The sequence below is a fragment of the Drosophila gunungcola genome, assembly GCF_025200985.1.
Source record: "Drosophila gunungcola strain Sukarami chromosome 3L unlocalized genomic scaffold, Dgunungcola_SK_2 000003F, whole genome shotgun sequence".
Taxonomy (NCBI): domain Eukaryota; kingdom Metazoa; phylum Arthropoda; class Insecta; order Diptera; family Drosophilidae; genus Drosophila; species Drosophila gunungcola.
The window spans coordinates 3,562,941-3,589,950 of record NW_026453179.1 but is presented as its reverse complement, the minus strand read 5'-3'; the positions used below and the strand labels follow the sequence as shown (position 1 = coordinate 3,589,950).

The 27,010-nt window shown below is 38.2% G+C and overlaps 4 protein-coding genes across 7 annotated transcripts; 2 read left to right on the top strand and 2 right to left on the bottom strand.

The window, feature by feature from the left end:
• Positions 1-8,295: 8,295 nt before the first annotated feature.
• On the top strand, positions 8,296-20,331 carry LOC128258889 (putative mediator of RNA polymerase II transcription subunit 12). 2 transcript variants are annotated; one of them, XM_052990866.1, is made up of 7 exons: positions 8,296-8,495; positions 8,683-8,786; positions 10,856-10,882; positions 11,960-12,157; positions 16,969-17,213; positions 17,485-18,713; positions 19,647-20,331. In XM_052990866.1, the coding sequence occupies exons 2-7, from the start codon at positions 8,691-8,693 to the stop codon at positions 19,667-19,669; spliced, it is 1,818 nt and encodes a 605-aa protein (XP_052846826.1). In that variant the 5' UTR covers positions 8,296-8,495; positions 8,683-8,690; the 3' UTR covers positions 19,670-20,331. The 2 variants fall into 2 exon arrangements, with proteins under 2 accessions (XP_052846826.1, XP_052846827.1); XM_052990867.1 differs by lacking the exon at positions 10,856-10,882 and having other exon boundaries at positions 8,297-8,495.
• A 146-nt stretch (positions 20,332-20,477) lies between these two features.
• LOC128258893 (bladder cancer-associated protein) lies at positions 20,478-21,955 on the bottom strand. 2 transcript variants are annotated; one of them, XM_052990871.1, is made up of 2 exons: positions 21,815-21,955; positions 20,478-21,654 (listed from the first exon to the last, which is right to left on the bottom strand). In XM_052990871.1, exon 2 carries the CDS (start codon positions 21,582-21,584, stop codon positions 21,345-21,347), a length of 240 nt encoding a protein of 79 aa, XP_052846831.1. In that variant the 5' UTR covers positions 21,585-21,654; positions 21,815-21,955; the 3' UTR covers positions 20,478-21,344. The 2 variants fall into 2 exon arrangements, with proteins under 2 accessions (XP_052846831.1, XP_052846832.1); XM_052990872.1 differs by having other exon boundaries at positions 21,781-21,905.
• Positions 21,870-23,961, bottom strand: LOC128258892 (CAAX prenyl protease 2). 2 transcript variants are annotated; one of them, XR_008267999.1, is made up of 3 exons: positions 23,477-23,961; positions 22,591-23,170; positions 21,870-21,980 (listed from the first exon to the last, which is right to left on the bottom strand). XR_008267999.1 is itself a non-coding variant. In XM_052990869.1 (2 exons), exons 1-2 carry the CDS (start codon positions 23,880-23,882, stop codon positions 22,668-22,670), a joined length of 909 nt encoding a protein of 302 aa, XP_052846829.1. In that variant the 5' UTR covers positions 23,883-23,961; the 3' UTR covers positions 22,273-22,667. The 2 variants fall into 2 exon arrangements, 1 of the variants encoding a protein (XP_052846829.1); XM_052990869.1 differs by lacking the exon at positions 21,870-21,980 and having other exon boundaries at positions 22,273-23,170.
• A 535-nt stretch (positions 23,962-24,496) lies between these two features.
• Positions 24,497-26,794, top strand: LOC128258891 (succinate--CoA ligase [GDP-forming] subunit beta, mitochondrial). The gene is made up of 4 exons (XM_052990868.1): positions 24,497-24,695; positions 24,784-24,913; positions 24,982-25,081; positions 25,697-26,794. Exons 1-4 carry the CDS (start codon positions 24,645-24,647, stop codon positions 26,664-26,666), a joined length of 1,251 nt encoding a protein of 416 aa, XP_052846828.1. The 5' UTR covers positions 24,497-24,644; the 3' UTR covers positions 26,667-26,794.
• The last annotated feature ends 216 nt before the right edge of the window (positions 26,795-27,010 follow it).

The following is a 27,010-nucleotide window of genomic DNA, read 5'->3' as shown; positions in this document are numbered from 1 at the left end:
TCAGATGCCCGTTTTCCCCCCTTAAAAATCATGTTTTATTCTAAAAAGATACGAAAAGATATCAATATATTATATATACATATATATATTTACTGAAATTTATTGTAGTCTTATTAAGAAATTAGGTAATTACCCTTAAAATTATTCCCCCTTAAAAATACCCTAGACCGTCAAAAAACCTCTAAGTCTGGTGGAAAAACCGCTAATCTGTCAACACTGCCTAATTTCAGAATCGCGTCAGATTGCCCGTCAAAAGTCCAAAATTTACCAACAAAAAGCGGTCACACCGAATCTTCGTATATCGATGTGTTACAGAAGTAATCAATTTGGGTGTTCCCGAAACGTCTAATAGCAGGATTTCATTGGCGCATAAAAGAGCATTTAGCCTCATGCGCATTTATTTACACAGGGAATCCCATAAAACTAAATAAAAATACATTTTTAGAAAAATACTGGAAATTACCGATTTTTTGCAATGTTTTGTTCGTGCCACCACTACAACAGCTGTTTTCTATATGAAAGGATGGCGCAATTTTTGATTTCTTTCGAGTATCAAATCTATTTTGCATAAAAATTACTGAAAACAAGGCACACGCAACAAATCCTGGTAGCAGTACAACAATGGATTTCTGCTGGATCTCTGGGAGGAATAAACTCCCACATATATGGCTTGCTCTTTTTGATAACTGCGGTGGTCTCCTATGCAAACCCGTCAAACAATACCATCAGCTCCCCTTCCTTGCCTTCCGAGTTGACAAATGTGTTTATAATATTATTTATATCCGACTGAGCATTGAAGAGTTCCATAAACTTACTCACATTCATGATTTTCAATTCATTTTGTTTTGATTTGAAAAATACAAAATTAGACAACCCAGATTAGCTGTTCGTGGTATCACATGTCAGAATAGCATTAGCTTAAGGATAACTGCGCCAATGGAATAAAGAAAATTTAAAAAGTCTAATAATGCGCCAAAGGAGTCTGGCTATTAATGTACAAGTCTGAATTTCGAAATTGATTTTTTAAAAATGTCTTTATTAAATTCATTAAATGAATAAAAATATCGATAAAATTAATTTGAATTTCAGCAATTGCATTCCCGTAATGTGAACGAGGGCTATCGATAGTCTTGGCGTTGCCACACTGTCAAAACCGTTACAACATAGTGAGCTCTAATTTAATTTAAACCAACTTATCTTTACTTAACAACCGAATTTAACATGCATGAAGAATTCCACTAACTGTGTGAAACGCAATCAAACACCAAAATGCACTTTACCGCTGCAACCTGCACTTATTTCCGCTTCCGACTGACTTCAAGCGGCGATCACACAAATGCGAAGTGCAAATAAATGACAAATTACGAGTATCGTTTTGCCCGCTAAACACACATATAAACAAAGTCAGAAAAAATATACAATAGGCCTGCACATACATAAGTCAAGCACATCGTGGAAAACCCGTCGATCCGCAAATATTATGACATTGGCCGCCGGTAAAGGGAAATTCGAAAAAGACGGAAAAAGTTTCCCTCTGGCATTTTGAGATGCATCAAAAATAAAAAGAGCTTGCTCTGGATGCTGCACTTTTGCAGTCACGATATGCTCTTACTAAGCACTGAAAAATGTTAGACGTGATAGCAAGAAGTTTATAATCGGAGACCAAAATATTTGCAAACATATTTAAAAGTGTTAAATTGAACTTTAGCAAATTACGCCTTAAACTTAAAGCGATCGCTGTTTACCCTTTAAAATATCAATAAAGTTGGATATAGAAGTGTTTTGTAAACAAGTTTTAAGATGCGTCATATTAGTTTTCAGATATATAAAACCAATAAAATCAATTTAATTTTAAAACAGAAGAGGGGTGGTTCTTTGTTCCTTGTCATATAGGTAAAGAATAAAACTAAGTTGAACCTCATCTAAAAGTAAAATTTTTCAGAGTTTATCTAGATCACCTATAATTTAGTTTGAGAGTACTTTTGACAATTTAAAGGATTAATAAGCAAACCACATTCAAATTTGATCATTGTCAAATCCTCCAATCCACCCTTTTTATATAAAAAAATTCAAATCAATTTTTTTTTAAATACCTGCAGCACAGTCATTATGTTTCTTTTTCCTTCCAGTGCAACAAAGTTGTCTTTAATTGCCGACAGCGCTCGCAGTTTTTCTTTCTTTTGTAGATTTGCATGTGCAACTTTCACCGGCTGCTGTCCCGACATCTGCTGACGTCGGCGTCGCCGTCTCAGTTGCAGCGCTGCAGCAGAGGCGAAAGGTGCAAATTAATTTGTGGCGACCCACAATAACCTTGCTCACTTTTGTCCCACCCCATCATTACGCCCAGCATAATCTCCTGCATTTTAAGCGATTTTTCATCTCAGCGGCTAAAGCTCGCCCAAAAGACAAAACCCAAAACCCCATCCCTAAAATGTAACGTGTTATCTCATTTTGAAAATCTCCAACTGCTAAGTGGATGCGCAATGAAAAACAAGGCGAAAAAAACAGCCACCATTGTTTGGGAATGTCGAAAAATCAACTCGGATGTCCCCGAGCACCGCTTTAGTTGAAACTGCGTACAAAACACATTGTATCTCATCACTGGCGGTCTTCAAGCAGGGCTTTGACTTTGGGGTTTCATGTGCCCACATATTGGCGACCACGAGACTTCTCGAATTTGGCACTTGGGTGCGAAAGCCTTGGGCAGTACAGTACTTTGGTTTGCTTTGTCCTGAAGATCAGTAGGGGATAAACCAGCGAAGGTGAGACAAAAGCTTTAATATTATAATAAAAAGTCATCTTCCCATAAAAGGGCTTAAAAAGCCTCATAACGATGCATTCAATATGTTGTACTCTGCATTATCATTAATCATTTAATAACTTCCTGTATATGGATACGATTTATGTAAATGTTTTGGGAATGATAAGCAAGGCTTTTAATTATAGTTTGGTTCTATGGAAAATCGATTCAAATGAAGAACTGAATCCATTCAGTCTAGTATTTCTGGTACTTCTCCGCCTAAACTTTCATAAATCACTTTCCTAAGTAACCCACAGCTTCAAAGTTGCTTCCTCCACTACAGTAACTCTTTTCAATTAACATTTTTTAATGCCGCATTAAGCCAAATATGTACAGCTACAAATGTAGTTATTTTTCCTTCCACCCGCATATATGTATATTTTCGTGATCTGGCCGGCAATTAATACCTGAGAAGCGTTAAAAGCGCAACGCTCCATGGGCATCGAGGGCGGCACGTTGGTATGTACGAGTACGTACTTAGATGTGGCTGTTTGCCGGCGTTGACAAATGAGAGCGGTAAATGCTCCGGCCAGCGGCAGTTCCAATCCAAAAAGCTTAGAGCAATGACGAGTCATTGACATTCGCTGCGATCGCTGGCTGAACTAGAAAACTTACAAGTCCGCATTCGAAAAATGTGATAATTGCAATGTAGTACAATGTAAACGAAACTAATAATAAAGCATCTATGCTGGATATACTCTTTAATTTTTTACCTTGTGAATATCAGTATTAAGTTAGTCGATCAACAGACATTCATTTTTAATTCACTGATAAAATCACAATCTTTGGATTAAAGTATTTGGATTCTAAAAGATTTAGTTTTCCTATATCGCTTTGAATTTAGGCAGCCATCAAATTTATTTATGTTTTAAGAAGTTCTTTGCATATTTAACTAAAGACCAAGAAAAATGTATTTTAAAAATCAAAGCTAAACAAAAAAAACACCTCAAATAATAAGTTTTGTCAACATTTTTCGAAAGTAAAAACTATTTTGACAAACTTTTTTTTTGTTTGATGAATAATGTACGTCAAAAAATATCTCTTTAAAATGTTTAAAAGTGTTTTATACGGGTGAGCTTGGGTTGAGAGCACACATATTAAATCTTTTGTACCCGTACCGATAAATGTGTACGAACCTCCGTGAGAGTGTTCCAGTATCCCTAACAATATTCGTTAATATCCATGTTAATTTATATACATTTGTGTGTACCTGTAAGCGTCGCTAATTGGCAGATTTGGAGGGACCGAGGGGAAAACACGTACAACACGAATAAAGATCTCTGTCAATTTACGGACTGCTAGGCATACAAAAAACTTCTATTGTTCCTGCCCAAATTGGCTTAATTTATTTGGGCATGCTTTCATCACATGCCCATCTGCGAAAGGATGGGATGATGAAGAGATTGCGGAGCAGTTGGACAGGTAACTCCGGATGCGCTTAGTTTCCAACGATGAGGTGTTAATCGCCGCTCGCACGTTCGTTCCAATAGCAGACACAAAAAGAGGGGCAAAGATGCTTGATTCTTAGAACGCAGTTTCTCCGAGAGAGGCAAATACAGTATATACAGAAGTACACGTATGAAAAATTAAATATAATCCCCTCGGCAGTCGTTGAAGCATTTGAAATCCAATTGTAATTACTGCTTCGTTCACTCTCCCGTGACGGACTCACATCAAAAGCGATAAAAATATTAGCTGTGGGTCTAGGAAGTTGGAATCCCTAATTGAGTGGGTAAAAGTTGTAAACAAATGAAGTGGAATCTGAAGCAAGTCGGTCTGCTTTTTAGAGGAACCTTCTTGAATAAATTTGAACTTGAATTATAGGGCTTAAACCTGCTTGTTTTAAATAACACAACAAGCTTACCAATGGTTATTTTAAACCAATTATAGTTAAAATTACAGTAAACCCAAATTACTAACTTATTTACAACTGAAAATTCCATTAATATCAATAAACATATTTAGGGAAGTTTGGAAATTCTTAAAATTAAATAATTATGTTTTCTGTACGTTCAGTTCCATAAAAATCCCAAGCAATCAGCTTGATTTTTAAATTCCCTTTGCTTTTCATATGCTTGTAACTTTTTTGGTTTATTTTGGTTTTCTTGTTTACCATTTTTTTATCGTTATTAGCTAATTTTAGCCAAGCCAAAATGGCGAACTGCGCTAACGACCGAAAATCTTTGTTGTTGTCGCTGCTGATGTTCAGTTATTGTGGCTATTATTTATGAGCTTTTTGTGATTTGTTTTGATTTTATTTTTCACATAGACACTCAAAATCAACTTGTGTTCAGTTATTAGGCACTGGCACATTGTATTTCTGAGATACTCGCATGTATCCGTCCGATACCTGCATTGAATTGCCTTTTTTTTCATTCATTTTTCTCGTTTTTAGTTTGTGTTTTATGTGTGTTTGTTTTTCTGTATTTTGCTGTATTTTTCTGTATTCATTTTACTCAATTCCCAGGCCTAAGACGGTGCCAGTTCGCCGCTTGGTACCTCGTAGCACACGGCATCCCCCGAAAACCCGTCCGGCTCCCAAATAAATTCGCAGTAGTTCCAGCCGGAGACGGAGCCGAAATCCAAAGCCGGGTGCCAATTTGCGAGTCAAGCTAAGCGCATCTTTCTCTCTTGTTTTTCCATTTAGCTTAGCTTCAGCAGAGGTGTTTATAGTCGGCAAAAAAACCCCGATCGTAAAACTTGAAAGCCCCGGGCCCTAAATGATACTATATACAATGCATATATGTATACACAACTCTTATTTCGTTTACTTTGCAGCGATAGAGTTTTGCTTACATTTCTTATAATTTTAAAACGTATTATATTTCTAGAAAATAATCGACAGTTTAACTTTCCCTATAAAACCGTGTTTCAAAAGCGGTAACTTGCTTTGAGTTTTATTTTTATTTTAATGTTTGCCAAGAATTCATAAGTGAAATCTCAAAGTACCCATCTAGACTACAAATAAATTGACCTGTTTGTTTCATTCTTATCGCTAAATTAAATTAATTAGTCGGCATATAAAAGCAGCTCTTAAATATATATGACATTTCACAATAATGAATTACATTTTTGGTTTGACATTGATAATGTTTTCAGTAAGAAATTAAATGTTTAGCACATTTATTAGTACGTACGATCACTAAGGCAGAAGAATATGCGTCTCTGCTGTGAATCAAAACAGATAATGATTATTAGTTTTGTATTGTTTATATGCGCAATGTAAGCCAAGAACGTGAATTATTAATTAGTTTATTATAAGGGCAGGCCATTTGGGAAAGTAAACAGTTGAAGACGAGCAAATTGAGGAACCTGAAGCTTCTAGTTGGAATTTCCCAGCTGATTAAAATGCTGTTTCGAAAGGCATCTCAACAAAACTTGGCATTCTCTACGAACAGCTGGAATAGTATCTGTTAATTTGAAATCCAACCCACGTTACCCACTATAGACCATATTTTCAATTGGATCGCACAATCAGTGATGCAATGAGAAATGAATTTGGTTGTTCATTGTGCCATGCAAATTAGGGGACCCACAAAAAATACATTAATTAATAAATGTGGTAGGGACAAAAGAAAGAGGAAAGGTAAATAAAAGCCATGAGATTAGCTGTGGGATGATCGTAATTAGAGGGATGCTGTACCCCATCTCCATTTTCAAGTTGCATAAACATAAACAAAGAAAGCCACTTTTTTATTGACTAATCACTTGAGTTTGACCAACTTCAAGCGCGGTTTTTATTTGGTGGGTTGCCCGCTAGTTCGTTGGCTTGTGACATTTTAATCATAAACCCTAGGAATTATGCAATTAACGAATAGAGTCAAAAGCAGATCTTCGCGTTACATAATACCCGAGGCGGGTCCAATGTTGGGTCACCAAATAGATAATAAACGAGCATCTAGCATGATACAAAGCTGTGGCGCAGGAAACAAATCAAAACAAAATCAAAAAGCCAAAACTGGTTTGCTGGCAACATGGCGTATGAGCAATCTCCCTGACTAACAGAACAGTTTCAAATACGGATCATCAGAAAGTCTTATCAATCAGGACCAGCCCTTTTACTTATATTAAAAGCAATTCCCAGAACTTTTTAAAATAATGGACAATCTAAGCACACATCAGGCGGCGGCAGCTGTTCCAGCAATCAAGATGAACGCTGACTGTATGGCATAAATAGTGGCTACTATATGTACCCCTGGTATTCTGCATCTGTATGGGCAAGTGCAATGCTTTTGGCCAGCCGCAATCACAATGGGAAAATTACAAAAAAAAGAGAAATACTACAAAAACTTAATGTTTTTTTTTCGTAAGCAACCTGAAGTGGTGCAACAACAACTGAACATGTCAGCTGCAGCAGCGCAGCCGACAACTTATAAGTCGGGGAGCAAGTTATACGAGGTCTACTCCGGCTGTTAATTTATGTGTGTGATTGTGTTGGCGGAGTTGTGCGAGTACCTTTAGTTTTTAGTGTGTCGCGAGAGCTTTTTCACCACACTCCATAATACCCTACTCATTCGTGGGGCGTATCGTTATCGTATTTACATAACTTCACAGGTTCTGCTGCTTAACCACATTTGCTATATCTAATTGCAGGAATGCCTGGCATATCGTTGGGTCTAAAATAAAATGAGACTATTCTCAAACAACAATGGCTCTATAAATAGTTGTGTGTACACAAACCATAAAATCATTTAATATAATTTCATTTTTAAATTCAATTTAATTCGCGTTCGGCTAATTGCTAAGCGTCAACGCACAATCACGTGTGTAGCTCAATGTTAGGGTCCAACTCAGTCGAAAGCTTTTTCTGTACCTGAGCTCAGCTTCCATTAGACAGTCTTTACACGGTAAACCGGACGTGTGTACTTTCAAAAATAAAAATAATTGAGAATTTACCTACATTATAACTTGGAAACTGATACCATATGAATTGTTTTAGTTTTATTAAAATGTAGGAGTAAATTTCTACCGTTTTATAAAGTTATGTATGTATATTATATATATAAAATTAAACTTAATAATCTAAAGAAAACAGCTTAAAAAGCTTAAGGTTCATTATTGAGCCTCTAGCCTCTCCAAGATTTTAATTTTAAACAGAAAGGAACTTTGAATCCAACAACTACTTGCTTTCTTTCCTTTCTGTGTAATGTTTTTTATTTCATTTACTAATTTTAATTCTACTCCATAGTGTACATTTAGTGAGCTTTCACTGTACCCGTACTTGCATGAATATAGCACAAATGTATTAGTAAGCCAGCCAGCCAGCTTGAGTGTGTTATTGTTGATCTTTTTTATACTTTTTTTTAAGTTTAACTTTTGTTTTTCGTTCGTTTGTTCGTATTTCAGCTTCGTGTTGATCGTGCAGCTGTATCTGTATCTGTGTGCTGTAGTTTTTGTATCTCTGTTTCAGAGACCGCTCTGCTGCAGTCGCAGTCGCTGCCTCTGCCGGCGTCGCCGTCGGGTACGAAAAAAGTTTTAAGTCTGGCAGACAAATCTGAAACGAAACGCGTTTGTGGCTTCAGACGGCGAGTGGCAGTCGTACAACAAAGACGTAGTTCTCCAAAGTTTCCAGAGGCCAAAAATTCCCCTTACTGAAAAGTTGGTCAGGCAACTTTTTCAACCATCAAAACCTGCAGAAAAAAAAACGCTCAACAAATTCCTTTTACTTTTGTCGAACTTTTGGAAAATCCTCTACGTAAGTGAAGGAATATAAAATACGCTGGATAACTAAAGCAAGTGAAAAGTGTTGAAAGAAAGTGTTCAAGACGGGAAACTGTGCTAGAAATTTAAAAGCGAACTGTTTTGCCATCAGTTGTCCTTGCTTGGATTTTGCGGTCCTGAGTTCCTGAGAGTTAACCGATTGTTCCCCCAATATTTTGTAGTGCTATAGATGACCGAGAAGGATACCGTCTCGATGGCTACCGTGCAAATGAAGCCCGACTATGCGGCTAGCGAGGTCTACAGTACCGCCAGCGAACCGCCACCGGTGAGTACAGTAAAGCCTCGATCAGTTAGCTCCGCTCTCTTTGTGTGTGAAAAATGGCGAGACTAATTGCAAGCAGATTCCTCATTTTGTCCAGCAATTATATGCGCTAATTTAGGATTTGCACCGAAAGCCGTAATGAGCTAACAGAAAATACATTTAACGAGATCTTTGCCTATAACGCAGTTGTTTTTTGAGCATTTTTTAGAAGTAAATCACTTTTTAACTCAGCTTTCAATAACACTGAGATTGTAAAACAGATATCAGTTTAAACTTCATTTGGCTTTGCTACACTTAATGAACACATTCATAGTTAAAGGGAAAATTCCCAAATGATCTTTGGGAAGCAATCTACATTTAGTATTTGCGCATTTTATATTTTCCTTAGCTTAGCTGACCTGTTGAACGTTGATTGGCCAGCAGCCAAGTGGGTTAGAAAATGCCAGGGTCACCCTTTGACTTATTGCATCCGCTGCCGTACCACAGAGCGTATGCGCAATGCGGACTTTTTTCTGCACGCAGCTGCAAACGTGAGCTGCATTTTCACCAAATCAGTCTGCATTGCATGCATAAGCAATTTGCAAGCCGCCCATTAATGTGCAATTTTAAAAAATTATTACTGTCTGACAGCCGAGAGGGAATCGCATGCAACGTGAGCGGCTTTGACAATTTTCTGCGGCTTGACATTTCCCTGGGATAGTCGTAGTCCGCAATCGTCAGTGTCTGCGTGATACAAGATAAACTCGATTACTTTTGCTTCACTTCTCGGCAAGGTGTGAATGGATCTGTGTATCCGATATGGTTGGACAACTAGAAATCCGCCTCAATACGAATCTCGGAAAGCTCTAATGCTCCAGTCACGACACGCTAATAACGCAAAACCTAAACAAATACAATACCTATAATGGCTGCGCCAACGAGTACTTTGGCTTGTTCAACTTGTTTTCCCAGTCATACCATATATATATATACGAAATTATTAGATCTCTGGGTGGGATAGTTTGTGTGGGTTCATTAAAAATAAAAATTTGCATAAATTGCACAGTACATTTTGCATTTGGCATTCTCAACCGTCAGCATCCGCATAAGCCATAAAATGATTTGTGCGGTACCATTCACGCGAGGGTTTTCCCCTTCCATTATTATCAGCGGTACAGTGAAAGCAAAAAGTTATCTAACAGGCTCAGTTCAAGTGCATACTTACATTAACCCGAAGCGAAAAATGCGGCAAATCTGATTGGTCGAGGTATAAAAACACAGTAAAAGATTAATAAAAACTTAAAAATTTTTAAACATAAAATTTTTATAATCTAAAATTGGTTTACCCCCAACAAATATTACACTGAAAGCTGATAAATCTTTTGATGTGCTGTTATTGCAAAACATAAATAAAACATTTGAATAATTACCAGTTTTTAATGCATTAAATACGCATTTAATAGATCTTAATGAGTGGATTAAAAAAAAACATTTGAACAACCATTAAGTATAAAACAACGATAAATCAGTAAAGCTAACAATTATCATTAGTATTTAGGGAATAAAATATATATATATATATATATATATATATATATATATATATATATATATATATATATATTTCAATAAAAGCCAATGACTTTATAGCCGATAGATTGACCTTTCTAATAAATCAACAGACCAGAGACAGTCCATCAATCAATAAGTTACTCAATACGTCAATAGCTCTGTCGAAGCCTTCACAAATCGACCCTTGGCCAAAAGCTTTCCCTTTTGTGCATTATTTACCTTTAAGTCATATGTGTAAAGTTTTTACCTCAAGTATTATTCAGCGACCCCACACAAATGCAGTACAATCTCATTAACTTTTTGTCTTCTATTGTTTTTATGTACTTCTCCTTAAAATATCGTATATGTGTGTGTGCACAACACTCCAAACAAAAACCACAAAAATCGTTTTTCTTTCGTTTGTTGAAAAATGTGAATGCAAAAAACTAAAAACGAACCCGAAACCATGATTGACAATATGAAATTTTCTCTATTCCCCCGCACTCGCCACAACACAAAACAACACCCAAAACCAACCACAGATGGGATTTTTTAACTTTAATCATCAGGTTTGTCGCTCAAGTCTTTTGTCTGCACAAAAATCTTCACAAAAAAAGGAAAACAAAAAATAAAACCTCATCAAGTAGAGTAGAGTAGACTAAAATAGAGTGCCAGGCGATCCATTCACTTCCACTTCACTTTGCCTGGTGTTGATGATGATGATCACTCACTCCGATCGTAGCTCACTCACAATTCACTTTCGCAACTGCATTTTGGGGCCACGCCAGCCACGCACGTAAAGGTGTTAAAAAAAAAAAAAACAAAACCAAGAAAAGACTAAAAAAACATTGCACATTTCGAAAAGATATAGATATAACCGAGAAAGAGCTGCCTCACCTGACTGCACCCACACTCAAGTCGACTCTTCGTCTTCAGTTTTCTCTTGGGCTTGCCATTTCCTCAATTTTGCGGTGGGCTTCCTGTTATGCAATCGCAGACCCGAATGCGGAATACATATATACCTAAGCATTTTGGTGGATATTCCTATGCTGCGGCTTTTTGCATCCACTTGTAAATTTTTGCACCTTAGGCGGAAAGCTTAAACATTAGTCACGGCTTAGCTCTGCTGGAAAAGCAAATATTTGCGATGATCTAAGACGCAGTTAACTTGATTTTATAAACACTTGCCGAAAACTTAATTGCGTTTGACAATCACTTATTGTTTATTACCTCTTGTCTCATCTTTGGCTGTTGAACTATTTTGCAATTTATGTTGAGTCACCGCTTTTTACTATACACTTTCTGTACAAACTCTACTTTTCAATAAAAACTTTTTACCCATTTTTAAGCATACTCAATTTCTTGTAAAAATAATGTAATCCACCTATAAACTCTTTCTGCACCCTGCACTATTGTACAAATTCTCTTAAACTTAAACATTTTGAAGGGAAAAACGTGCTCGGCCATGCTAAAGAGTATTTTGTAGAGTAAGGCCGTGGCTTTTACCTGACCCCCAAAAAAAAACTGACACACAGAGAGGTCATAGACAAAAGAGCACGTAGAAATATTTAATTGCATGTACCAAAACACATCAAAGTGTGCATTTTAAAACCTCATGGCTAATCTTATTTCTTGTCACTTTTTAGGCCTACAAGCGCCAGGCGAATTCGGTGAAGATTGCCAAGATCACCGCCTTCACCATCATCGTGTCGTCCTTCATTCTGGGCTCCTTTATCCTGGCCTCGTCGTATCTGCAGGCCAAGGCCTCTTGCGACCAGGTGCAGGCCCTCGATTCGGTGCTGGAAAAGGAGCTTATGCTCGAGACTCTGCAGCAGGTGGGCAAGGTGAGTCCAATATACATATACCACTTTATATACCAATCCGCACAATCCGTCGTGCTTCAATGATCCGCTGCTATGGCAGATTTGTATCGTGTTCGGACTTTGGCTTTTAAAATTACATAGTTGGGTAATAATGGCTCGCATCGTTTGGCTGCACACGCCACAGATCGGAGTCAACTCCCAAAAAAAATTCGAATATTAAGCAAAATTAAATATAATTACCGGAAAATGTAGGTTCAATCTGTGGTAGCCGTAAAGTATGGCCTGTTCGTGTGGATTAGGTGTAATTTCCCTGAAAAAGTTGTTGACTGCACGCGCTATTAGTTCCACGGGATCGCAAACTTGTGACAGGCACTGTGAGGGGGTTTTAATGTACGAAAAGTTGATACGCGGTATATATATTATTAGCTTAAGGCGTAGCAACTGTTTCTCATTTAGTAGAAATATCGTTCGGAAAAAACTTAAAACAGTTTGTGTAGAATTGGATGGAAAGTTGAACGACTTTTGCAGTTTTTTTAATTTTCTTGGGTAGTTTTAAATTGATATAATTTTATTTTATATAAATATAAACTAATTAAAAAAGTGTCAAGTTAAATTGTTTTTACTCAACTTCATGTTGGCTATTAATCACTGAGACAATTATTGGCAAACAACTTTGCACGTAAATAAAAAAATAGAGCTAATCGTTTCCTAGACTTTTTGTTATATACAAATCTTTCATACGTCAACACACCTTACCACATAACTGCCAATTTGATCAAAAGTGATTGAATAAGCACCTCAAAAGCCATTTCGCATATTCACATGTAATAGCACAAAACAAATTTTCAATTGTGTGCTTCCTTGAGAAATTTAACGCTTGTAACCGTAACCAAATGGCCATTATAAAAATCAAAGTATCAACTTTATGGACACACCATAAAACGATGGATATAAAATGGCTGATAGATGATTGGATGACTGGCCAAAGAGCATAATTCAAACTTAATGACTTTCGGCCAATCATTTGCATTCGTGTCATCAATATTCAATTAGCCGATATGGAAAGTGCAAAATGAAACAAATTACACATTAGCCAGGGAAGGGGAAGGGGGGCTATACACTGTTTATAATACTGTGATCAGGTTGTTCAACTCGCAGCACAGATGGCTTATGTAAACGAATGAACGAACAAACTCAGCGAATGCAACGATAAATTCAATCAAGCGAAATTCCCATAATTGACGCTTAAGTGGACACCAAAATGGTGGAGTTCGCATTTGGAGCTTGCGACATAATAACCAGAGAGCAGCAGCAGCAACAGCAGCAGCAGCAGCCAAAGCAGCAATAGCAAACAATTGCGAATCAAATGCCAGACAAAGTGAAAGCAGCAGTCAGTAGTAACAAAAAGCATGTTGCAAGCCACATACAAAAATACAACACAAACAAAATCCACTCAAGCGGGCGTGGGCGCAGCAATTGTTGCTGCTGTTGCTGATGTTGCCGCTGTCCTGATGTTGCTGCTGGGTTGCTGCTGCTGCTGCTGTAGGGGCATCCAAAATGCCAGAGATCATCAGCTGAAAGAGCAGCAGCAACTAGAGATGGTCGGAAAATCGTGAAAGTGAATTTTTCCCCAATGCAACTTCCCTTGAATGAATGCAATTGTTAAGAGATCATTCGAAAAGCCAAACCCAGCCAAACCCCCTAAAAATACACAATTTTTATAAAGGCTCATTATTGAATATATGATCCCAATTAATTTGATTGTGCTGATATTTAATGGATAAGAGTGAAAGCTACAAAAAATTGTAAAGCCATCTTAATGAACCATTGTTGCACTGAAGTTTATGGTAAAAATTCGTTTTTCTTTTAATTAATTTAGGCCTCAATGTTTATAACATTTTGTTTAATCATGAAAAGGTTAAATACATCTATGTAAACTAAGCAAGATTAAGTTTATTAAATTTTTCAGGACAAAAGTCACTTAAACGATAATATAATTTATAATCAAAATTTAAGATAAGATGATAAGATTTGGTTTTTTAATTAGTTTTTTACATTTGTATAATAATAGATAATTTAAGTAGAAATATGCTTTGAAATTTTAATACAATTTTAAAGCTGTCTGTAAGTTATTATATTTTTATTTGGAATGAAATTATCAAATTGAAATTGAATAGCCCTAGTTAACTGCAGATTTTATAGTAAATTTTCCCACGACCAACTGATTGCTTGCAGGTTTGCAAGTCTCTTCAACATGTCTGAGATACTAAAATTCAACTTTCATGTGGTTGAAAATGATTTCTGTTATCGTTTATAAGAACACTTTGTCTTAATTCTGGGGAATACCAGAGGAATTACTCACTTGAATTTTAAGGTTTCTTCGCCTTAATGGTTACTTTGCAGAAACCAAACAGAATTAAGAAATCCTCCTCCTCCCAAATGCAATTCTCTACACCTCCGTTTGCTTTGGTATCTCCTGCTGATGAAGATCTTCTCACGTGGCCATCGCTTGCAACAGCCGGGCCATAATGCAATTTTGCTGTCATTTTGGTTTTACTTGTTTTTTCGTTGGTTGCTTTTGCCGGCTGGCGCCGCTTGGCACCAACCAAAAATAAGCAGCCAAGCAACCTTTCAGGCAAACATCCCAGGCATCCAACAAAAAGCCATCAGCGACTGAGAGACCAAAGACCGAAGACCAAAGACCGGAGTTCCATTGTGGTTTTGGCCATTGCCGTTGACTGTTTGCCATTTAAGGCGAGTTGCGCGCCTGAGTCTTTCGTTTTTTTTTGCTTTTGTTTGTCGTACTTTGTTTTTTTTTTTTTGGGACAAAGCAAATGCTTTTTGGCCTGACGATTATGTAATGTACCGACATACAGGCAGCCAGCACATAGGTAAATATAATTTATCTGCTGTTGTGCAAAATCGTTTGGCACTTCGACAGTGGAGGAATGAAAAGAACGTCAAGAAACGACGAGAGGAAAAACTTATTATGCTGGCTAAGCAAATGGATAATTTTATGGATGATTTCCCTAAAGAAATTGCCGTGCGCCGCCTGTAGAATTACAATTGACGTGCGTCAGTCAGCCGGGCTATAAATAAAGATTTTGCAAATTAAATGCCTACCGTCAGACTTCATACGGCTGTCTGCCATTTTAATTGCACAGAGCGTTCAATTTGTAATCATTTAATTGTCATCTTAATGCGACTCGAGTCGATTCCCCACATGTCCCTCGCAATAAACAAATTAGGGGCAAACAAATGTTCTCTTTGTATTATAATAGATCTTATCTCCAGACGAGACTGGCCTTGAAATTCAACTACGAATGCGAAAATAAACAATCAAATCGAGCGAACTTGTTTGCTGAACTGGTTGGGTTCGGCTTCGGTTTCGATTTCAGTTTTTTTCTTTTCTGCCGTTTTCCTCCAAAAGTGATGTTAAAGTGAAATTTTCGGATTGTGTGTCACCTGGCCTGGGAGCAAATGACTCAGGTTTGACTCAGTTTTTGGTCCATTTTGCATATATACAGGTTTTTGTTTCGATTTTTCTGAGAAGCTGTGAACATTTCTTTGAATTTGTCACACTGCTGAATTTCGTTTAAAGTTAGCGACTTTTTAAATATGCTTGAATAATTTGGAAGGGCTAAGGGACAGAAACCATGAATTCGTTTGATAATTGTAGAAAATTCAGAATTTGGTATTAAATAAAAATAAATGTAAGGGTCTTTAAAGTAAGAAACCTTTCATGAAGAGAATCTCTTTGCAAATAAATAATAAAATCTCTAGAAACAAGGTCCTTTACAAATATTTTAACCATATGAGGACAACATTGTCTTGATGCTCAAATCACATTTGTAGTACTCAATATCAAGGGCAAATAAATTACTTTCAGCTCTATTAACTGAGATTTCCTGTTTTAAGAATCTCAGCCATTTGGAGGAAATCCGAAGAGAACTTGTCTCAATTCAATGTCAACCTCTTCTGTCAAGTACACGGTGACCTGCAAAATAAGCCATCCACAAACCGGATATATAAAACATTATCCAAATCACCTCTCTCCGATTCCGTCTCCGACTCCAGCTCCACCTTACTCCCCCTCATTTGTGGCTCGTCATTAATGAGGTTCATATAATTTAAATTTATTTTTCGTTTGTTTTTTCTGTGGCCATTGTGGCTGGGCATGAGTTTTGTTTAGCCACGATTCACTCAGATATAGCCATTTGTTGTGTATGCGATTATGTAATTTCAGTGCTGTTCGTTGCTGTTTTGTTTAGACTTCTCGAGCCGCAGCAACAACAAGTCTGTTCCGATGGCATTTTACTTTTGGTTTCGGTCGTATGTAGGTTGGGGTCACATCTCCGCCGGGCAATTGACTGCGATGACTGCCACCGGGGTCTGCCCCTCATTGTTTCGAGCACGAAGAGCAGGCAAGAAGCCCCAGCAAAAAATAGTCAAGCAAATAACGAAAACAAACTCCGCCGAGACACTCAGTTTCAGTTGAGGGCCTAAACAACTTTGTCAATTTACGACAAAACGCTGGAAAATTGGGGAATGATATAAGACTGTCTAAGACTGACATTTTGAGTTTGGTAAGAACTGGAAATTTCAATTGAGTTAAGGCAAATTACGTAAACTTATAACTGTCATGTGAACGGAAAAAAAAACGCAAAATATTTATATTTTTATGGTTATTGTTATAATCGGTTTTATAAATTTAAATTAGAGTCCGAAACAAGCTGAATGGACTGCTAGTCTTTGGATACTTTAAACTATATTTGATTTTAATTTAATGTTTATAACAAAGCTAATATAAACACTGTGGTCTTTGTTTTCAGGAGCTTCCTCGCGCTGAACCCCTCCTAGGATCCGCCGGATCTGCCGACGACTCCGAGTTGCAGACCCTGGAGCCTGAGAGTCGCAAGGCTGAAGCCACCCAGGATGCCGAGGAGCACTCCTCCGACAAGGACAACTCCTACTCCGACAGCGATGAGACCGACGAGCTGCAGAAGTACCCCGGCAAAATGCCGCTCGAGCTGGACTTGAGCGACCTGGCTGCCGCCATTCTGCGCAACAACAAGAAGTAAGAGTCTAAAAGATAGATTAAAAAATTTGAATTAAATTTAAATTATATTTATTTTAAAATAGTCCCAAAGCACATAGCCAACATTTTACTTAAAACTATTTAAATAATTTATTTTTTTAAGGCAAGTTATATAAACTTGTTGATTTTTTTGTATTTGTATGACTTTTGCATACAAAATTAAAAATTAAAAAAAAGGATTACAAAAATGATGACCGGCTTAGATAATCCCAATTCTAATCGTTTTCGAATCTCCCCCTTCACCCCACAGATCCCGCATGAACTGTGTGGTGGAGCGCAAGCACGCCGAGGAGATTGTCGACTCGCCCTCGAAGACGGTGGCCCTGCCCTTCGGCGTCAACCTGACCACGGATCCCAAGAAGGCCCGCATCACCGGCGAGCGCATCTCGATCTTCTGCGACGGCGGCGACGAGAAGGACAAGGAGGAGAAGGAGGCTAAGCGGCAGCGGGAGCAGGAGGAGGAGGACTCCGACGAGGATGCCGAGCCGCTGAGGCCTATGTTCATTCCCTTCCAGCGAGTGCCCATCCCCTTCGGCCGCATTCCCGACCAGATGCCGCTGACGCACATGCCCCAGAGGATGATGCCCCCGGCCATGCAGATGCACCAGCAGCTGCCCCAGCAGCAGCAGCAGGGACCCATCATCATCCGTCAGCTGCCGCCTCCGTTCCAGCACCTGCCCATGCGTCCCCCCATGCCGCCGCAGGTGATGCAGGCCCCCCGCATGGAGTCCTCCGAGGAGATGCAGATGCAGATGCCCAAGGTCCAGACCCTGCGCATTCACATGCAGCAGATCCCCTTCCGCGAGATCCACGTGGCCGACGATGTGCCCGTCCAGATTCCCGCCCAGCAGCGCCAGGAGCAGCAGCAGCGCCAGGAGATGCAGCACCGCCAGGAGATGCAGCAGCGCCAAGAGATGCAGCAGCGCCAGGAGCAGCGCGAGGTCCCCCAGATCCAGATCCAGCCCATGCCCTTCGGCATGGCCCTGCAGCGTGTGGGCATCACCGCCGAGGATCTGAGGAACATCCAGCGCATGGCCGAGGATCGCATCACCGACGAGCTGCGCCGTCTGGCCGCCGAGGAGGGTGCGGAGTCGAGCGAGGGCAGTGAGGAGGATGTCTCCGCCTCCGCCGAACAGGCCACCACCGAGGCACAGACCTCGGTGCAGCAGCAGCAGCAGCAGCAGACCAACCAGCCTGAACAGCAGGAGGAGCAGCACCAGGAGGTCAGCCAGGAGCAGCAGCAGCAGCAGCCGGAGCAGCAGGTGCCCCAGATGCGCATCCAGCGCTTGATCCTGCAGCCACTGCCGGAGCAGCCCCGTGACACCATGACCCCGCCCATGCCCGACCAGCCCCAGCAGTTGCCCTTCGGACGCATGGTCTACGGCCGCAGTCTGGCCCAGCCCGTCCGCATCCCAGTGCCCATGATGCAGGCCATGGAGGGAGGAGCTGCTGTCCCCGAAGAGTCTCAGCGACCTCACTGTGAGTACTACCCATCCCTTAAGTAGAGACTTCACTTGAAGTGAATATGAATATATTTTAAATCTTAAAAAAAGTATCAAACACAATAATAACAGTGTACCTAGATACGTTTTTTTGTACCTAATACCTTACTATTTAAAAAAAAATACTCGGCTACCTTTTACCTAGGTAAAGATTTTAACTTATCTTAAGAAAATTATATGTTAGGTATTTAGGTACTGAAATATTTGTATTTATTTTTGTTTTCAAATACATTTTTTCTTATTTTCGCAAATATGCTAATAAAAAATAGCATTATTTCACTGAAACGTGTTTCTGCAACCAGACTTAAGTACCTGACCGTATACAAAATATCATAATTGAAATGTTACTTCGAAAATAACCTTAGACCTCAAAATGATTCGTGTATCTTTTTGTATCTTTTACCTAAGCTTGATATTAATAATTTTTTTTATCTTTTGCCTTACCAAAGTCCTTTTTTTTGCAAATACCCTGTAACTTACTAAGTTCCAAAAAAACTAGTATCTTTCCCTACACTAAATATTAGCCTATCCAGTTGAACAAATAAAGGTATTCTTACTCAAAAACATTTAAAGTCAATAAATTAACTTGAAGAATAGATGTGTCTTAAATCTTTAATCGTGAAATATAAAATCTTTAAAATCATTTCATTTAATGTATAATTAAATTAAAACTAGTATTCATGAATACGCCATTTAAACGTGTAGAAAAATTAAATTAATCAAATGAATATTTATGACTCGAATTAAATTTCAGAATAATTTACTTTGAATTACGTTTCAAAACGGATTTATTAATGAATCGACCATTAATTGTTACTCAAAAATTATTTAATCTTGGGACATTAAAGCACATATTTTTAATATGATTTTTATTCTTTAATCATTAACTAATTCACTTCTACATTGACAGTCGTCCAGCCCCGTTCCGTTTAAGTAACAAGAAGACCACGCCTGTGATTGCTGCTGTGCGAATCGAATCTCGACGAGATGGAAGAATGAGAAAAACTAGGAGAAGGAGTCACTATGTCCCTAACTGAACCCGAAGAATCTATTGAATTGTAACCGAGTCGTCTCGATTTGTTTTGTTATTAAAGCAGCTTAAAAAAAAAAAACGTTAAAACCAAAACTAAATCAAAAAGTTTTAAACATCCCTTCCACCCTTTTTGGACTTCTTTTAAAGCCTTTTTCTATATATTTCATATTTGTATATTTTATATAACTGCGTGTATAACATTACAATCAACAACAACACAAAAGCAGACAGAAATCTCCTGTGAAAAGAAAATTGTAAAAGTTTTCCAAATGTTTTTTTTCTTTCAGTTTTTTGAATTGTCTACAGTTTTGTTTTCACATACACACAAATAAATCCGATGGAAATTTTTGTACATAAATTATTATCGTATTTTTAATTAATTAATTGTCTTGTGTAGTTGTTAGTAAATTAAGAACGATGATGGAGCTGATCTGATCTTGATATAATCAAATTCCAAAACCATCGACAGCAAAGATAAATTTGTACATTTTATATAATTATATATACTATATACACACACACATTTTGAAGCGAATAAAATTGTGGATAATTGGAAATCAAATATGTGTTTTTGTTTGAAAGTAGGAAATGGAACTATAAAGAAACCATTCTGAAAATTAAAATTCCCTAAAAAGTCAAGTTGACACAAGACTTATATAGGTATTTGTTTGTCCCCCGATATTTTAAAATTATTTGAGCAAACACCTCTTGAGCTTTAGCATCATTTAAATTTTATTTCAATACCTTTCCAGACACGCTTTGGTTTTTGAGATACCGCTGAAATCATACAAACTCGCAAAAATCGAACAATATTATTTGTATATGTTTTAATCTCCCGCAATTTCCTCGTTTTTACATTTTTGTGCTTGTCTCTCGTTTACAGTTTATGTATATAATATATGTTTTGAACTGTGTAAGTTATATGCTTGTATATACAGTGTTTGCACGTGCAGAAGACAGGGTAATTACAACCGTTGTCAGTGTATTCCGTTGGCTCAGCAAGGATGCGCAGTGAAATTGTTGGATTTTTCATAATTTTTTTTTTACAATTACTTTTTGTAATATATATATATATATATATATATATAACGTATATGACTTATCGTAAGTTGCATTGACAAGTGGGGTAGGTAGGGGTTACTTTGATTTGAAGGGTTTTTTTTTTGGGTGGGGTGATGTACAATACGTTTTCGTAGCGCTTTCTCTCGTTAAAACTAAATTCGTCTAAGCCTTAAAAACAAAACACACTCTTGAATACAATTACAGTTCATAACCAAAAGAATTATGAAGGAAACATGTGGGGAGCTGGAAATAATATGAATGGATCTAAACACACAATCTTTGTTCCTGGTCGGACTCACTCATCACTTGTATCACTGATTTCACCGATTTAGTTAAGTTCCCGGATCCCTCTTCTCCGCCTACTCTTCTCCGGTTTATCTGATTTCTAGGATGTAAAGCTGTAACAACGCGAACGTAATTCCAAAGTAAGGTATCTAATTATTATTATTAGCACTTTATCTCTTCGTTGACTATGACTACTTGGGGGAAACTATAATGGGCAGGGATGATCTTCTAGCCATTCTCACATTGGTGACCCTCGCAGTTCCCCCAAAATATGCAGTTCCCGACGCCACTGTAGCATATGAGTGACACGGCTGTGAGGAATACCAGGCTGCAGATGGTGCAGGGCTTCCGCTCCAGGAAGAACCCCACCAGGTACAGCACTATGAACATCACGTGGGTTTCCATAAGGGCCGGATTCGTGGGTTTCGGTATCAGTAATACGGGTAGCAGGCATTGTAGGCAATACATTCTGTGTGCGGGTGGGTGTGTGTTTTCAAGGGTTCTATTCGCGAGTTGACGTGGTCTTCCGCGCAAAGGCCTGCAAAAGTAAGACCCAGGAAAAACCCGGGGGGGTCGAGGTTAGTCTTAATTGTTCTATAATTAATATCAACCGTAATCCTGGGCAAAGACCAAAAACGTCAGCAGTCGACGGAGCTGTTGTTACCGGTCTTACGGAGGTATGTATTCCGTGCGATTACCTCTCCTTGGGCCTTTTGGCGCTGGGCTCGCTGTTTTCGTCTTGCTTAGTTGATCGTTTGTTGTGCGTCGTTTAAAATCATCACATATTTACCAATGCTACCAAAATAGAGGTGGTGAATTACCGATGGCATCGACGTTTGGTAGGAGTTATCGATGTTTATCCATCTGTAACGAGTATTGAGTAACGTTGAATAATACCGAAAAATATCAGCATTCTTGTGCGTAGTTCCGCGGAACCAGGGGAATCAAAGGTGGAACCGGAACCACTCCATCCCGCGAACAATTTAAATTTAAACTATAATCTTTACGGTTTAAATACATTTTATCCTTTTAGAATTTATTCATAAGAATAAATAAAAATTTAGAAAATCTAGTTAAACAATTAACTATTTAATAAAAACAGTTTTCAAAAAAATCACTGAAAAGAAATATAATTGACTGAGTGAAATAAAACAAATCAAAAATACAGCTCTTATATTTCAGATTTTCTTTTAAGTAAAATAACGAAACATTAAATATTGCAACTACATTCGTTTTTTAAGTCCCAAGCAAATATTTGACATGGGACTAACAAATTTAATAACTACCATAAAAACAATAGATCTACAAATGCATTTAAATTTTATATTTCCGTTTTTCCTAGTTTTTATATTGGCTTCTAAACGGAAGACATGTTTCGTAAGCAAATACGTGTTTATGTTATGTGAGCAGTCAGCTTGGTTTGATATGCAATTTATACCTAAACATGATACATACAAGAATATTATGTACATACAGCTTTAGCTTCTTATATGGCAGCGGCAAATAAATGGAACTGTCCTATAAATGGAACTGTCCAATTTGATATTTGCATTATACATTCCAGTAGAGAGTGTTTTGATATATCGAAGGAACGGTAGCCAACGGAAGCAGGAAAGTCCACCCAGCGAATCCAGCTATATAGAGGGCGATTGCCACCACTCGACGCCAAAGATCTTGCTGCCACAGATCCTGCAGATCTGGTAGACCCATATGGTTGCAAAATGCGTGCACCAAAATCGGGGCCACCACATGACCCGTTCGGGCAAATAGAAAAGCGGAATAAAATCCAAACAACGTGGTGTAGATGAACTGGAACAATCCAATCAATAAGGCCGTGCTTAGCTCCACTCCCAAACTTAATCGCTCGGCTATGTGATGCAAATGGGCCACTCCAAAGAAAAGCGGCGTTATAAAAACGGCGACCAAGGGCGAAAAACTCTGCAGGATTAAAGGCATCATGCAGGCGCGGAACACAAACTCCTCGCTCAGCGGAGCCATCACATGGTTGCGCACCCAGATGATGCTGTTAAAGGATCCTTTCCAGTAATCGAGATCTAAAATATAAATAAATATGTGAGTTCTAATTCGGTTCATGTGTAACTGCATAGAACATTTTCAATTTAAATTAAGTTCTGAATTTTTAAATATTTTAAAGATTAAGGTTATTTTTTCAACCTATTCGTTGTACAAATAAGGCCGTAAGACTTCAATGGACCCTACTCATTTTTTTAATAACTTTTAAAATAATAACGAACATAAAAGAACATACAAAGTTCTTTGCAACTGGGAGTCAAAATTTCGGAAACATTTTGTGAGTTAACACATTATTAATTATATTTTATATATAAAATACTACAAACCAAAGTATGAGCGTATGGACTCGTTCTGCATGTTGACAAAGATGGGTCCTATAAATAGAAGCACCGTCAGACCGTAGGGAATGACCACCGCCTGCCATAATCCTTCCAAACGGAATCCCAACAACTTGGGAAATGGCTCTCGGCTAAGGAGTTCCGGCGACGAGAAGAAATATACAAAAAAAGGGGCCACCATCATAACCATGGAGACACTAGCGAATCTTCGCTTAATCGTCGTTGGATGATCCCTGTTGTGTTTTGTGCTCCAAATGTAGAGGCTACCCACGTAGAGAAACGCCAGTACGAAACAACAGGTCACCGAGGTGACTACTGGGATTTGGGGCAGTGATTCGTGCACTGGATGCTCCTGCATGGTTACTTCGGCTTCCATCTCACTCAGGTTATTCATTTAATGAAGTTATTCGTCATTCTTCGCTGACCACTGAGCCAAAAAAAAGTACACAAAGCCAGGTGTGATAAGCAGCTGATTGCAGTAATGTGACCGTTTAAGATAATGCGTTTCGGTATTTTTAAAAAAACTATGAGAACACGGAATTTAGAAATTTTAAATATAGTAAGTATATGAATTAACGGCTGTTTATTGACAACTACAAAATAACAGAAAAAAATAATATTATTATATTTAATGATATTGTTTTTAAAAATCTCTTGCCCATAATCATAATATCAATCTTTTAAATTTAACAAGCCTTTAATTCTTCTTGCAATCCTTTTTATCTTTGTTTTGTAAATATTAGCACCAGTAAAAACTATCTTAACATAAAGGAAAGTAATTTCGCTTGAAAAAATGATATATTTGGATAGCTGGAAAACATAATTATTGAACGAGCAAACTATTAAAGATCGGCAAGGTCTCTTAAGCATTACAATTTATTGATTTATTTGACACTCTCAAAAACAAAACTTGTTATAAATATGATTTAAATTTTCATTTTAAATCTAAACTGATTTCTTTGATATATTCCCGGTATATTTAAACACTCCAATAACAATTTTCATGTCATTTGGTCACATTGATTTGTGATAAGCATCGTGCGGTGACTTTTGGTTGTGTTTTTAAACAATTATTGCCGACAAAGTGGGCCGCCTATAAAAATAAATTAATAAAAATATAGGCAAGAAAGCCAGTTACCACAGAAGTACAGCCAAGATGTCCTTTCTACTGAAAGCAGCAGCCACAGCCCGTCAAATCGTTCATAAGGTTTCTTGAACATATGTTCCGAACTCTTCACAAAAGAGAAGTTGAGTTGTTGACCTTTGCCTTCGCTTTGTTTATCTTTCGATGATAGGTTCCCGTGCGCCATCTGAATCTCTTGGAGTTTCAGAGCAAGGATCTCCTCCAGAAATACGGAGTGGCCATCCAGCAGTTCAAGGTTTTGGATAACTCCAAGGCAGATACGGAAGTCGTCAAGACTTTTGGTAAGTAGAGGAACCATGCCGGGCGTTTATGTAATCTCTCGGCTAATTGATGTTCAATGCTTTTTCAGAATGCCCCGAATATGTGGTGAAGGCGCAGATTCTGGCCGGTGGGCGTGGTAAGGGAACTTTCGACAACGGTTTCAAAGGCGGCGTCCATATCACTTCTAAGTAAGATACTCCGATTTTCATATTTCAATTTAATTTCATATATATATAAAAATTTGCTTATAGAAAGCATTTGCTTTTAAGCTTTTATATGAAACAAATTTCAAAAATATGCTATAGTTATGTGCTGTATTTGATTTTATCAATTTATGATTTAAAAGTTGTTTCCATCCCTTTATTTAAAACTTAAAAGTTAAATACTGCCATAAACGATAGTCCAAACGTAAAAAAAAGTAAAAATTCAAAATTTAGAAAATTTTAATAATTATTAAAAATGTCCAAGTTTTTAACATTTTTTTTTTATTTTCAAACCGCAAACAGCTGAAAAACTTATTGTAAAAATTTAGAAAATTTTAGTAATTATTAAAAATGTCCAAGTAAAAAAATTTTTTTTTTAATTTTCAAATCGCAAACAGCTGAAAAACTTATTGTAAAAAGAAAGAAGTTAAATTTTAATAAGAAAATCTCAGCTTAATTCATAATGCGAACAGGCAAATCAAATAAACAAATTTAATATAATTGAATAACATTTAAAATTTGATATCTGTGAAATCCAGAACAGACTTTAAAGACAAATCAGATAAGGCGAGCTAATATAATTGTTTGTACTTTTGGCAGCAAGAGCGAGGTGCTTTCGCTCACCAAGCAGATGATAGGAAACCGGCTGATAACGAAGCAAACGCCCAAATCGGGAATTCTGGTCAATAAGGTCATGGTGGCGCGCAGTATCAACATCACCCGGGAGACCTACCTCTGCATCTTGTTGGATCGGGAGCACAATGGCCCCGTGCTCATCGCCTCTCCCGCTGGAGGCATGGATATCGAGGCGGTGGCCGAGGAAACGCCGGAGAAAATTAAGACTGTTCCGCTGAGCATTGATAAACCCATTCCAGAGGCGACGCTCTTGGAGGTGGCCAAGTTTTTGGAGTTCAAGGGAGACTCGGTGAAGCGTTGCGCCGAGGAAATTCAAAAGCTCTACACTCTCTTCAAGGCTGTGGATGCCGTACAGATTGAGATCAATCCGCTGGCGGAGACGGACAAGGGAGAAGTCATCTCGGTTGATGCCAAGCTCAACTTTGATGACAATGCCCAGTTCCGTCAGAAGGATATCTTCGCGATGGATGTCACCGAGGAGGAATCCGATCCCCGGGAAGTTGAGGCGGCCAAGTACAACCTCAACTACGTCGCCATGGATGGAAATATTGGATGTTTGGTGAATGGCGCTGGTTTGGCCATGGCCACCATGGACATCATCAAGCTGAATGGCGGCGAGCCCGCCAACTTCCTGGATGTCGGAGGTGGCGTCAAGGAGGATCAGGTGGCCAAAGCCTTCGAGATCCTCACCGCTGATCCAAAGGTCAAGGGAATCCTGGTTAATGTTTTTGGCGGAATTGTGAATTGTGCAACTATAGCCAACGGCATTGTGGCCGCCTCCAAGAAGTTGCAACTAAATGTTCCACTGGTGGTGCGGCTGGAGGGGACCAATGTGAACCAGGCTCGCGAAATATTGAAGAATTCCGGTCTGCCTATTCAAACTGCCAGTGATTTGGACGATGCCGCCAGCAAGGCGGTGGCTGCCCTTAATTAGGTGGATTTCTATTAAGGAGATAATGTCTTCCGGATTATCACAACGCACATTAGCTTTTCCAATGGATAGGCCTTTTAAATATAAGTTTTTATCGACAATATAACCAGAATGGTATATTTTAAAACTAAGTTTGTGCTTTATTCGGGATTTAGGAGTCCCGTATTCAAAATCACTAACAAATTCCGACCATGGTGTTTGTATATATTGAACCCACCCATGTTAAAATTTTTATCTCTGGACATTCTTTTACAGATACTGTTACGTATACAATTTTAAAATAATGATTACATTTTACTAAAGTAATCGGCGAAACATTTTCAAAAATTCAACTTCATTGGCACAGT